At 46.2% G+C, this 12,250-nt stretch overlaps 3 protein-coding genes across 3 annotated transcripts; all 3 read left to right on the forward strand.

Annotated features, from left to right (window-relative positions):
- Positions 1-1,282: 1,282 nt before the first annotated feature.
- Positions 1,283-2,725, forward strand: LOC311248783 (E3 ubiquitin-protein ligase arih1-like; the record flags this gene model as incomplete). Its single annotated transcript, XM_084339611.1, has 1 exon — positions 1,283-2,725. One exon carries the CDS (start codon positions 1,283-1,285, stop codon positions 2,723-2,725), a length of 1,443 nt encoding a protein of 480 aa, XP_084195737.1.
- A 2,123-nt stretch (positions 2,726-4,848) lies between these two features.
- On the forward strand, positions 4,849-6,297 carry LOC311248784 (E3 ubiquitin-protein ligase arih1-like; the record flags this gene model as incomplete). Its single annotated transcript, XM_084339612.1, has 1 exon — positions 4,849-6,297. One exon carries the CDS (start codon positions 4,849-4,851, stop codon positions 6,295-6,297), a length of 1,449 nt encoding a protein of 482 aa, XP_084195738.1.
- A 2,203-nt stretch (positions 6,298-8,500) lies between these two features.
- Positions 8,501-9,143, forward strand: LOC311248786 (small ribosomal subunit protein uS4-like; the record flags this gene model as incomplete). Its single annotated transcript, XM_084339614.1, has 1 exon — positions 8,501-9,143. The coding sequence occupies one exon, from the start codon at positions 8,501-8,503 to the stop codon at positions 9,083-9,085; it is 585 nt and encodes a 194-aa protein (XP_084195740.1). The 3' UTR covers positions 9,086-9,143.
- Between the last annotated feature and the right edge of the window lie 3,107 nt (positions 9,144-12,250).

Genomic DNA, 12,250 nt, shown 5'->3' on the forward strand with positions numbered 1-12,250 from the left:
GTGATGTTTCTTCTTGACTTGTTTAAAGAAGACGTGTCCGGCCCATGGGGATATTAACGTGTGTTGTCGGGCCTTACAAATAAATTTGATTTATGATTTGATTTGATTTGTTGTCGTTCTCAGTAGCAGTCACAGTGGACTACGATAGCAGTCGTCTTCTCACTCCTTCGCACACAGACCGACATATCTGTCACTCTCAGGTTGGGTTCCTTTCTGCTCCCGGTTTCCGATATGGTCCGTCGTGCTGCTGTGCCACATGTTGCAGTACAGTGAACTTTCTAACTTTCTAATATGAAATGGTAAATGGCTGCTTTTTTATATTATAGCGCTTTTATCCAAAGCGCTTTATAATTTGTTCCTCACATTTGACCCATTCACTCACACATTCACACACCGACGGCGGAGGTGACCATGCAAGGTGCCAACCTGCACATCGGGAGCAATTAGGGGTTACGTGTCTTGCTCAAGGACACATCGACACGCTGCCCGGGAGGAGCGGGAATCGAACCGGGAACCTCCGGTGTAAGAGACAAAGCTATATATATTTAGGTTATTGTATTATATGAATGTTTAATACTGATTGGATTTAGATAAAGTCATTGCACCGTTGTATTTCTCATAATAGGGCATTCTAGAACATAGAACCTTCTAGAACGTTTGTGATGTCGTAATAGACCTTCCTGGAACATAGAACATTCTGGAATGTTTGTGGTGATGTCATAATAGACCTTTCTAGAAGCTAAAATATTCTAGAACCACAGTATGATGTCATGATAGCACGTTATGGAAACTTTGTGATGTCACGTATGATGTCATAACCGAACATTCTAGAACATTTGGGTCTCTATATAAGCAGAAAGGCAGTTTTGCATCTTCGACCGGACTGAACAGGACTGAATGGATGGACTCAACAATGGACTGAAGCCAGGAGCCAGCAAGTGGATTTACGGTAATTTTGGAGACTGGGAAAATACAGTTTTCTTACCTTGTAGTAGTACTTGTATCTTGTAGTAGTACTTGTATCTTGTAGTAGTATTTGTAGTAGTGAGGCCAGCAGCACGGATCTCTCCTAGATGACCAAACTAGCAACAAGCTATAGCTACAGCAGCTACCACACTGTGTTATGTTGTGCATGTGCTGGGGGGCCACGGAAACAACTCTGTAGCGAAACATCTCGTCTCTCGTTTCAGTGTCTCGACGAGCGGAGCTTCGAATCATCATCACCGGGTGTCGCCTGTGGCTTTGACGTTTGACTGATCATAATACATCGCAATAACAAGCGATGGACTCGGACGAGGGTTACAACTATGAATTCGACGACGACGACGGCCCGGGGAAGGAGGAGGAGGACTACCGCTTCGAGGTGCTGACCGCCGAGCAGATCCTCCAGCATATGGTGGAGTGTATCCGGGAGGTCAGCGAAGTCATCCAGAACCCTGCTACTATCACCAGAATACTCCTTAGTCACTTCGACTGGGACAAAGAGAAACTGATGGAAAGGTTTTTCGATGGGAACCTTGATAAATTGTTCTCTGAATGCCACGTCGTCAATCCGAGCAAGAAAATGAGGACGCGACCGGTGAACACCCAGTCTTCAGCTCAGGACATGCCCTGTCAGATCTGCTATCTGAACTACCCAAACTCGTACTTCACTGGGTTGGAGTGTGGACACAAGTTCTGCATGCAGTGCTGGGGGCACTACCTTACTACCAAAATCATCGAGGAGGGCATGGGACAGACAATATCCTGTCCCGCCCACAACTGTGATATATTGGTGGATGACAACACAGTAATGCGGCTGATAACCGATTCAAAAGTGAAGTTGAAGTACCAACACTTGATTACACATAGTTTCGTAGAGTGCAACCAACTGTTGAAATGGTGTCCCGCACCTGACTGCCATCACGTTGTCAAAGTCCAGTATCCCGATGCCAAGCCTGTGAGATGTAAATGTGGACGCCAGTTCTGCTTCAATTGTGGAGAGAACTGGCATGATCCTGTCAAGTGTAAGTGGCTGAGGAAATGGATCAAGAAATGTGACGATGATAGTGAGACATCCAACTGGATCTCCGCAAATACAAGGGAGTGTCCCAAATGCCATGTACCCATCGAGAAGGATGGAGGCTGCAACCATATGGTGTGTCAGAACCAGAACTGCAACACTGAGTTCTGCTGGATCTGCCTGGGGCCCTGGAAGCCACATGGCTTGAACACCTGCAACCGTTACGATGCGGATGATACCAAGGCTGCCAGAGACGCCCAAGAGCGTTCCCGCGCCGCCCTGCACAGGTACCTGTTCTACTGCGACCGCTACACAAACCACATGCAGAGCCTGCGCCTCGAGCACAAGCTGTACGCGCAGGCGAAGCGGAAGATTGAGGAGATGCACCAGCACAACACGTTGTGGATCGAGGTGCAGTTCCTGAAGGAGGCCGTGGACGTGCTCTGCCAGTGCCGCTCCGCCCTCATGTTCACCTACGTCTTTGCCTTCTACCTCAAGAAAAACAACCAGTCCATTATATTTGAGAACAATCAGGCGGACTTGGAGAACGCCACGGAGGTGTTGTCTGGATATCTGGAGCGTGACATCTCACGGGACTCCCTGCGGGACATCAAGCAGAAAGTACAAGACAAGTACGTGTACTGCGAGAGCCGGCGACGGGCGCTACTGCAACACGTGCACGAGGGCTACGAGAAGGACCTCTGGGAGTACATCGAAGATTAAAAGGACAGCATTTTTATGACTCTCTTACCGCTGATGCAATGCAAATGGGGGCAGCACTGGTTTCAGCCATAGTTATGGAATGTCCGGGCCCTCCTCGTTCGGTTTTTTTCCCCTCTTTGTTTTCTGGACATTTAAAATAAATTATATAAAAATGAAAAGATAGAACATTTAAAAAAGGAAGAAGAAAAGATAGTTTGTATCATTTTTGAGTGGGAGGATATGATCCTCCTCCTGCCCTCTCTCAGTTTGTAATTTTTATAACATCTCCCCTTTACTGCCCTCCCCATGTTATATTTTCCAGAGAATTTCCTTGTTTCTTTTGTTCCAGGTTTCTGTGTTAGCCAGGAGTTTGCAGCACAGTGCTCCATCTTCAAGCCACATCTGCTGAGTGTGTTGAAATCTTTTCTTTTAGTTTTTTCATGTTGAGTTTCAGATTGTAGAGTTGCAACAGTTCAGTGGGTGTATAAAAAAAATAAAATGGCAGTCTTAATATAAGTAGTATTTTCAAACTCTGAATATGTACCCATATCTAAATCAGAAATTTGACTTTGACTTATTTTAATATGTACACTGGCTTCTGCAATCAGTGTGTGCATTGGTGTGTTGTTTAACTACTATCACCGACATCTAAGAAGGGAGATCCCCCCTTGAACGGCCCTTCTAAGGTTTCTCTCCTCCACACTGCCTGTGGAGCATTTTTCCCTATTGTTAGGTTTTAGTGAGTTTTTCCTTACCTTCGCGCAGGGTATGTCTGGGAGTGTTTGCATTCTTTCATTTATTTGCATTTATTTTAAATTTGTTGGACCTTATGGTGTTCTTGTTCTGTTCTTGACTTATTGTGATGTTTCTTCTTGACTTGTTTAAAGAAGACGTGTCCGGCCCATGGGGACATTAACGTGTGTTGTCGGGCCTTACAAATAAATTTGATTTATGATTCGATTTGATTTGTTGTCGTTCTCAGTAGCAGTCACAGTGGACTACGATAGCAGTCGTCTTCTCACTCCTTCGCACACAGACCGACATATCTGTCACTCTCAGGTTGGGTTCCTTTCTGCTCCCAGTTTCCGATATGGTCCGTCGTGCTGCTGTGCCACATGTTGCAGCACAGTGAACTTTCTAACTTTCTAATATGAAATATATGAAATGGTAAATGGCTGCTTTTTTATATAGCGCTTTTATCCAAAGCGCTTTACAATTTGTTCCTCACATTTGACCATTCACTCACACATTCACACACCGACGGCAGAGGCGACCATGCAAGGTGCCAACCTGCACATCGGGAGCAATTAGGGGTTACGTGTCTTGCTCAAGGACACATCGACACGCTGCCCGGGAGGAGCGGGAATCGAACCAGGAACCTCCGGTGTAAGAGACAAAGCTATTTAGGTTATTGTATTATATGAATGTTTAATACTGATTGGATTTAGATAAAGTCATTGCACCGTTGTATTTGTCATAATAGAGCATTCTAGAACATAGAACCTTCTAGAACGTTTGTGATGTCGTAATAGACCTTCCTGGAACATAGAACATTCTGGAATGTTTGTGGTGATGTCATAATAGACCTTTCTAGAAGCTAAAACATTCTAGAACCACAGTATGACGTCATGATAGCACGTTATGGAAACTTCGTGATGTCACCGTATGATGTCATAACCGAACATTCTAGAACATTTGGGTCTCTATATAAGCAGAAAGGCAGTTTTGCATCTTCGACCGGACTGAACAGGACTGAACGGATGGACTCAACAATGGACTGAAGCCTGGAGCCAGCAAGTGGATTTACGGTAATTTTGGAGACTGGGAAAACACAGTTTTCTTACCTTGTAGTAGTACTTGTATCTTGTAGTAGTACTTGTATCTTGTAGTAGTATTTGTAGTAGTGAGGCCAGCAGCACGGATCTCTCCTAGATGACCAAACTAGCAACAAGCTATAGCTACAGCAGCTACCACACTGTGTTATGTTGTGCATGTGCTGAGGGGCCACGGAAACAACTCTGTAGAGAAACATCTCGTCTCGTTTCAGTGCAGCGTCTCGACGAGCGGAGCTTCGAATCATCATCACTGGGTGTCGCCTGTGGCTTTGACGTTTGACTGATCATAATACATTGCAATAACAAGCGATGGACTCGGACGAGGGTTACAACTATGAATTCGACGACGACGACGGCGGCGGCCTGGGGCAGGAGGAGGAGGACTACCGCTTCGAGGTGCTGACCGCCAAGCAGATCCTCCAGCATATGGTGGAGTGTATCCGGGAGGTCAGCGAGGTCATCCAGAACCCTGCTACTATCACGAGAATACTCCTTAGTCACTTCGACTGGGACAAAGAGAAACTGATGGAAAGGTATTTCGATGGGAACCTTGATAAATTGTTCTCTGAATGCCACGTCGTCAATCCGAGCAAGAAAATGAGGACGCGACCGGTGAACACCCAGTCTTCAGCTCAGGACATGCCCTGTCAGATCTGCTATCTGAACTACCCAAACTCGTACTTCACTGGGTTGGAGTGTGGACACAAGTTCTGCATGCAGTGCTGGGGGCACTACCTTACTACCAAAATCATCGAGGAGGGCATGGGACAGACAATATCCTGTCCCGCCCACAACTGTGATATATTGGTGGATGACAACACAGTAATGCGGCTGATAACCGATTCAAAAGTGAAGTTGAAGTACCAACACTTGATTACACATAGTTTCGTAGAGTGCAACCGACTGTTGAAATGGTGTCCCGCACCTGACTGCCATCACGTTGTCAAAGTCCAGTATCCCGATGCCAAGCCTGTGAGATGTAAATGTGGATGCCAGTTCTGCTTCAATTGTGGAGAGAACTGGCATGATCCTGTCAAGTGTAAGTGGCTGAGGAAATGGATCAAGAAATGTGACGATGATAGTGAGACATCCAACTGGATCGCCGCAAATACAAGGGAGTGTCCCACATGCCATGTACCCATCGAGAAGGATGGAGGCTGCAACCATATGGTGTGTCAGAACCAGAACTGCAACACTGAGTTCTGCTGGATCTGCCTGGGGCCCTGGAAGCCACATGGCTTGAACACCTGCAACCGTTACGATGCGGATGATACCAAGGCTGCCAGAGACGCCCAAGAGCGTTCCCACGCCGCCCTGCACAGGTACCTGTTCTACTGCGACCGCTACACAAACCACATGCAGAGCCTGCGCCTCGAGCACAAGCTGTACGCGCAGGCGAAGCGGAAGATTGAGGAGATGCACCAGCACAACACGTTGTGGATCGAGGTGCAGTTCCTGAAGGAGGCCGTGGACGTGCTCTGCCAGTGCCGCTCCACCCTCATGTTCACCTACGTCTTCGCCTTCTACCTCAAGAAAAACAACCAGTCCATTATATTTGAGAACAATCAGGCGGACTTGGAGAACGCCACGGAGGTGTTGTCTGGATATCTGGAGCGTGACATCTCACGGGACTCCCTGCGGGACATCAAGCAGAAAGTACAAGACAAGTACGTGTACTGCGAGAGCCGGCGACGGGCGCTACTGCAACATGTGCACGAGGGCTACGAGAAGGACCTCTGGGAGTACATTGAAGATTAAAAGGACAGACTTTTTATGACTCTCTTACCGCTGATGCAATGCAAATGGGGGCAGCACTGGTTTCAGCCATAGTTATGGAATGTCCGGGCCCTCCTCGTTCGGTTTTTTTCCCCTCTTTGTTTTCTGGACATTTAAAATAAATTATATAAAAATGAAAAGATAGAACATTTAAAAAAGGAAGAAAAAAAGATAGTTTGTATCATTTTTGAGTGGGAGGATATGATCCTCCTCCTGCCCTCTCTCAGTTTGTCATTTTTATAACATCTCCCCTTTACTGCCCCCCCCCCCCATGTTAAATTTTCCAGAGAATTTCATTGTTTCTTTTGTTCCAGGTTTCTGTGTTAGCCAGGAGTTTGCAGCACAGTGCTCCATCTTCAAGCCACATCTGCTGAGTGTGTTGAAATCTTTTCTTTTAGTTTTTTCATGTTGAGTTTCAGATTGTAGAGTTGCAACAGTTCAGTGGGTGTATAAAATAAATAAAATGGCAGTCTTAATATAAGTAGTATTTTCAAACTCTGAATATGTACCCATATCTAAATCAGAAATTTGACTTTGACTGATTTTAATATGTACACTGGCTTCTGCAATCAGTGTGTGCATTGGTGTGTTGTTTAACTACTATCACCGACATCTAAGAAGGGAGATCCCCCCTTGAACGGCCCTTCTAAGGTTTCTCTCCTCCACACTGCCTGTGGAGCATTTTTCCCTATTGTTAGGTTTTAGTGAGTTTTTCCTTACCTTCGCGCGGGGTATGTCTGGGAGTGTTTGCATTCTTTCATTTATTTGCATTTATTTTAAATTTGTTGGACCTTATGGTGTTCTTGTTCTGTTCTTGACTTATTGTGATGTTTCTTCTTGACTTGTTTAAAGAAGACGTGTCCGGCCCATGGGGACATTAACGTGTGTTGTCGGGCCTTACAAATAAATTTGATTTATGATTCGATTTGATTTGTTGTCGTTCTCAGTAGCAGTCACAGTGGACTACAATAGCAGTCGTCTTCTCACTCCTTCGCACACAGAACGACATATCTGTTGCAAGGAGGCCAGAAGCCGTTGAATAGAGTAGCAGTCGTCTTCTCACTCCTTCGCACACAGACCAACCTATCTGTTGCAAGGAGGCCGGAAGCCGTTGAATAGAGTAGCAGTCGTCTTCTCACTCCTTCGCACACAGACCAACCTATCTGTTGCAAGGAGGCCGGAAGCCGTTGAATAGGGTAGCAGTCATCTTCTCACTGGTCGTGGATTTTGACGTCTCCAGGAATGCATTCATGTCAAACCGCGACAGGTTCTCCATGGGCATCAAGGCAGCCTAAAACAGGGTCACACTGCGAATCAGGTAGTCAGAATAATGAAGCCAGGAGATAAAAGGTAGTCAGAATACTCACGCTAAATGAACACAGGTTTATTTGAGAAGAAAATATTCAGTACATCCCGTACGGAGGGACTTTTAGTCTGAAAATATTCAGTCCATCCGTACGGAGGGACTTTTAGTCTGGCAGAGTGTATATCATTGATCACAGGTCTGTCAGAGTAAAAGTGAAACAAAGCAACAGTGTAATGGGTTATAACACAGTAAAATAGAGACGCCTCATTCGATCGTCTCTGATTGGGTTGGCCTTACATGGTCATCCGGGAGTCATAAGAGATAGGCTCTTGAGGGGGGGGTGCAAAAGGGGGCTCCTCGCAGGGACACTGCGGCCTTGGATGCAAACGTTATCAGCCTGCTCTGAATCTAATGAATGGATACAGTGTTTTAACAGTTTTTTAGAGAGAGATAAGCATGACTTCATGGATTTAACGACCAACCCTGTTGTGGGGCCCCAGAGGATTAAGACTCTGAAATTACACTCACACTTTCTGGAACATAGAACATTCTGGAACGTTTGTGGTGATGTGGATTTACGGCTTTCACATTACGAAGGAATTTTCATGTGTCGAGTCTGCGGTAATTTTGGAGACTGGGAAAATACAGTTTGCTTACCTTGTAGTAGTACGTGTATCTTGTAGTAGTACGTGTATCTTGTAGTAGTATTTGTAGTAGTGACAGGAATATTTAGGAAAGTAGATTTAGGACCACTTCTGTAAAGAAAGACTTCCGCAAATAAACCATTTGGATATTTTTTTCTTTATCAACGGACGTACTACTCACGAGTAAGTAATTTGACCAGTGGAGTGGATCGCCGGCCCTCCCTTAAAAACAGCCATGCCCGTTGCCAGGAGTTGGGTTTGTCGCAAGACTTATGTCACCCCTCGCCGTCCCTTCGAGAAGACTCGTCTCGACCAGGAGTTGAAACTCCTTGGCGAGTATGGTCTCAGGAACAAGCGTGAGGTGTGGAGGGTCAAGTTCACGCTAGCCAAGATCCGTAAGGCTGCCAGAGAGCTGCTGACTCTGGATGAGAAGGACCCCAAGCGTCTTTTTGAAGGTAATGCTCTGCTGAGGCGTCTGGTGAGGATCGGTGTGCTCGACGAGGGCAAGATGAATCTGGATTACATCCTGGGTCTGAAGGTTGAGGATTTCATGGACAGGAGGTTGCAGACACAGGTCTCCAAGCTGGGTCTTGCCAAGAGCATCCACCATGCCCGTGTCCTGACCCGCCAGGGGCACATCCGTGTACGCAAGCAGGTGGTGAACATCCCATCGTTTGTGGTACGCCTGGACAGCCAGAAGCACATTGACTTCTCTCTGAGGTCTCCGTACGGTGGTGGACGCCCCGGCCGTGTCAAGAGAAAGAACGCCAAGAAGGGCCAGCCTGGAGCTGGAGGTGCTGACGATGAGGAGGAAGATTAAACTGGAGGCGGTCGCGAGTGTTTATTTACGCTTCCTCTTGAAATGTCAATAAAAACATTGATTTTTTTTAAGATTGATTGATTGATTGATTGAAAACTTTATTAACAGATTGCAGAATGGGTACAACACAGTACGGCTCAATACACACAATTGTTAAGGGGATGCAGACCAGAGAAACACTTTCGTCTTGTTTACATCAGGGTCCCCCATTTTCAATTCATCAGGACATATATGACGTACATGACATACAGATAGACAGTACTGCTACATCTATACATTTATGACATACCAGATTTGCCAATACAGTACTGTTTGTGATACGAAAAGAGTCCAGAAAAGGGAGTATATACATTTGACTTAAAAACTGTACATTGGAGGAGGTTGGGTGGGGGGGGTTGGGTACACTGGGATATTGACAACCATACTGGGTAATATACATTGGAGGTGGTTGGGGGGGGGGGCACACTGTATAAACAAGCAAAACTGTACATTGAGGGGGGGGGGGGGGGGAGACACTGTACAAACAAACAAAATTGTACATTGGACTATTGACAAAACCATACTAGGTGAATGACTGTACATTGGAGGGGGTTGGGTTAGGATATTTACAGGGGCCAGTGTTGAATTGCAGTCTCCCGTAGGTTTCCCTTGAGAGTGGTTTTGAAAGTGGGTAGTGATTCACATTCCTTTACAGCTTTGGGTAGGGCGTTCCACATTGATGTGTCATAATTGCGAAACGTGTTTAGTCCCTTATTTGAGCCGAATCTGGGTTTAACATGATTTGTGGAGCTCCCTCTGGTGTTGTGATCGTGGTATTCACTGACCTTTGGGAAGTATTTTGACATGTACATGGGTACCTTGGTCGCGTAGTGTATCTTGTAGACCAGGCCCATTGCAAGTTGCTGTACTCTGTCGTCTACTCTAAGCCATCCTAGGTTGTCAAAGTGGGCAGGGGTGAGGTGGGTTCTAGGAGTAAGGTCAAGCAGTAGTCTGACCAGTTTGTTTTGAGATGTTTGTAATTTTGTTTTTAGCGCCTTTGAGGTGCTTTGGTACCATGAGGTGCAAGCATAGTCGTAGTACCCTTGAATGAGTGCTCCTGCCAGAGTCTTCAGGGTATTCTTGTTTACCAGAGAGGAGATCCGGTACAAGAATCGAGTTCGTTGGTTGACTTTTTTTTATTACATTGGATGCCATTTTGTCACAGGAGAGAGCCAAAGCTATATATATTTAGGTTATTGTATTATATGAATGTTTAATATTGATTGGATTTAGATAAAGTCATTGAACCGTCGTATTTGTCATAATAGACCATTCTAGATTCTAGAACATTCTAGAATGTTTGTGGTGATGTCATAATAGACCTTGCTGGAACATAGAACATTCTGGAACGTTTGTGGTGATGTCATAATAGAACTTTCTAAAACAAAACATTCTAGAATGTCTCTCTCTATGTCTCTCCCTCTCTCCCTCCCTCTCTCTCTCTCTCCCCCTCTCACTCCCCCCCCCCTCTCTCTCTCTTTCTCTCTCCCTCTCTCTCTCTCTCCCTCCCTCCCTCCCTCCCTCCCTCCCTCCCTCCCTCCCTCTCTCTCTCCCCCTCTCTCTATCTCCCTCCCTCCCTCTCTCTCTCTCTATCCCCCTCTCCCCCTCTCTCCCTCCCTCTCTCTCTCCCCCTCCCTCCCTCCCTCTCTCTCTCTCTCTCTCCCTCCCTCCCTCCCTCCCTCCCTCCCTCCCTCCCTCCCTCTCTCTCTCCCCCTCTCTCTCCCCTCTCTCTATCTCCCTCCCTCCCTCCCTCCCTCCCTCCCTCCCTCCCTCCCTCCCTCTCTCTCTCTCTCTCTCCCCCTCTCTCCCTCCCTCCCTCCCTCTCTCCCTCCCTCCCTCCCTCCCTCTCATCTCTCCCTCTCTGTTGCACTGCGGGCAGCCTTGGGGGTCTAAGCGGCCACGTTTAGTAAGTGGACAGGATGTCCTCCCCTTCGGCCCGACGTGTCCGTGGTGGTGGTGTGCTCTTTCATCAGCCGGCGTGCAGCTAATAACCCCCCCGCCCCCCCCCTCATCATCAGCCTCCGTGGCTTTGACCCCGACACTCTGTATATTTACACTTTATCTCCGGGCGCCAGACGCGGTGCCAAACACTAAACGACGAGGCCATTACCGCGCCCGCCGCGTGACCCGCTGGGCTGTGGCAGAACCGCCAGGGACGGCTAATAAATTATACGAGATGTGGTACCGATAGTGATAATAATAGCGACGCCATCGATATATATACTTCAGGAATTACGACGTGGGTGGGTGGGGTCATTTAGTAATGAACACCCCCCCCCCCCAACATGGTGATGATCCGGAAGGCATCAATCCCGCCCCCGTAATGGCCCTTCTTCCCGGTTCCCCTCCAGTGACCCCGGCTCCAGCGCCGGTCTGAGACCCGCTCTCTCTCCCCATGTGGAGCTAATTAGCCCATTAAAGGCAAACAGGACAATCGATGTCGTCGAGTGCGCTCTCTCTCTCTCTACACTCATTTAGGCGCGTTCTCGCCGGTGGCTTTGAGAGGCGGCCGCACGGTTTAACTCGCCGTTTTTGTTTCGTCCCCCGTTCCCCCCCCCCCCCCCCCCCCGTTTGAAAAAGATTATGGAAATGTTTATGTCGGTGTCGATACTCCTCGCGGACTTTATTGTTTTTTGAATGAGTTACTACGTCCAGCCTGTCCCGCGCCTGCGGGCCTCTCTCTCCTTGAGGGTGACGGGCGACTTTTCTTCATATCAAACTCCAGTAATTCATTCATATCCAACAAGGCAATCAAATAATACATTTCTTCCGCACAACATTAGGTCAGTTCAGTATAAGATTTGGAGGTCCTACAATTTCTAATTCAAAAACCCTCCATAATAAAAAAAAAAAAAATTGCTCATCTATTTCATCACTCAAATGCAAGCTTAAATATACATTGTTAAATGAATAGCTTCAATCTCATAAAACCATTCTTGTCACTTTGTTTTACAGTTTCATGTAAAAAAAAATTGACTAATTATTAATGTTGTTGTTTTTGTTATTATTATTATTATTATTATTATTATTATTATTATTATTATTATTATTATTATTATTATTATTATTATTATTATTATTATTATTATTATTATTATTATTATTATTATTATTATTATTATTATT

Source organism: Notolepis coatsorum (assembly GCF_963971535.1).
Source record: "Notolepis coatsorum genome assembly, contig: SCAFFOLD_486, whole genome shotgun sequence".
NCBI lineage: Eukaryota > Metazoa > Chordata > Actinopteri > Aulopiformes > Paralepididae > Notolepis > Notolepis coatsorum.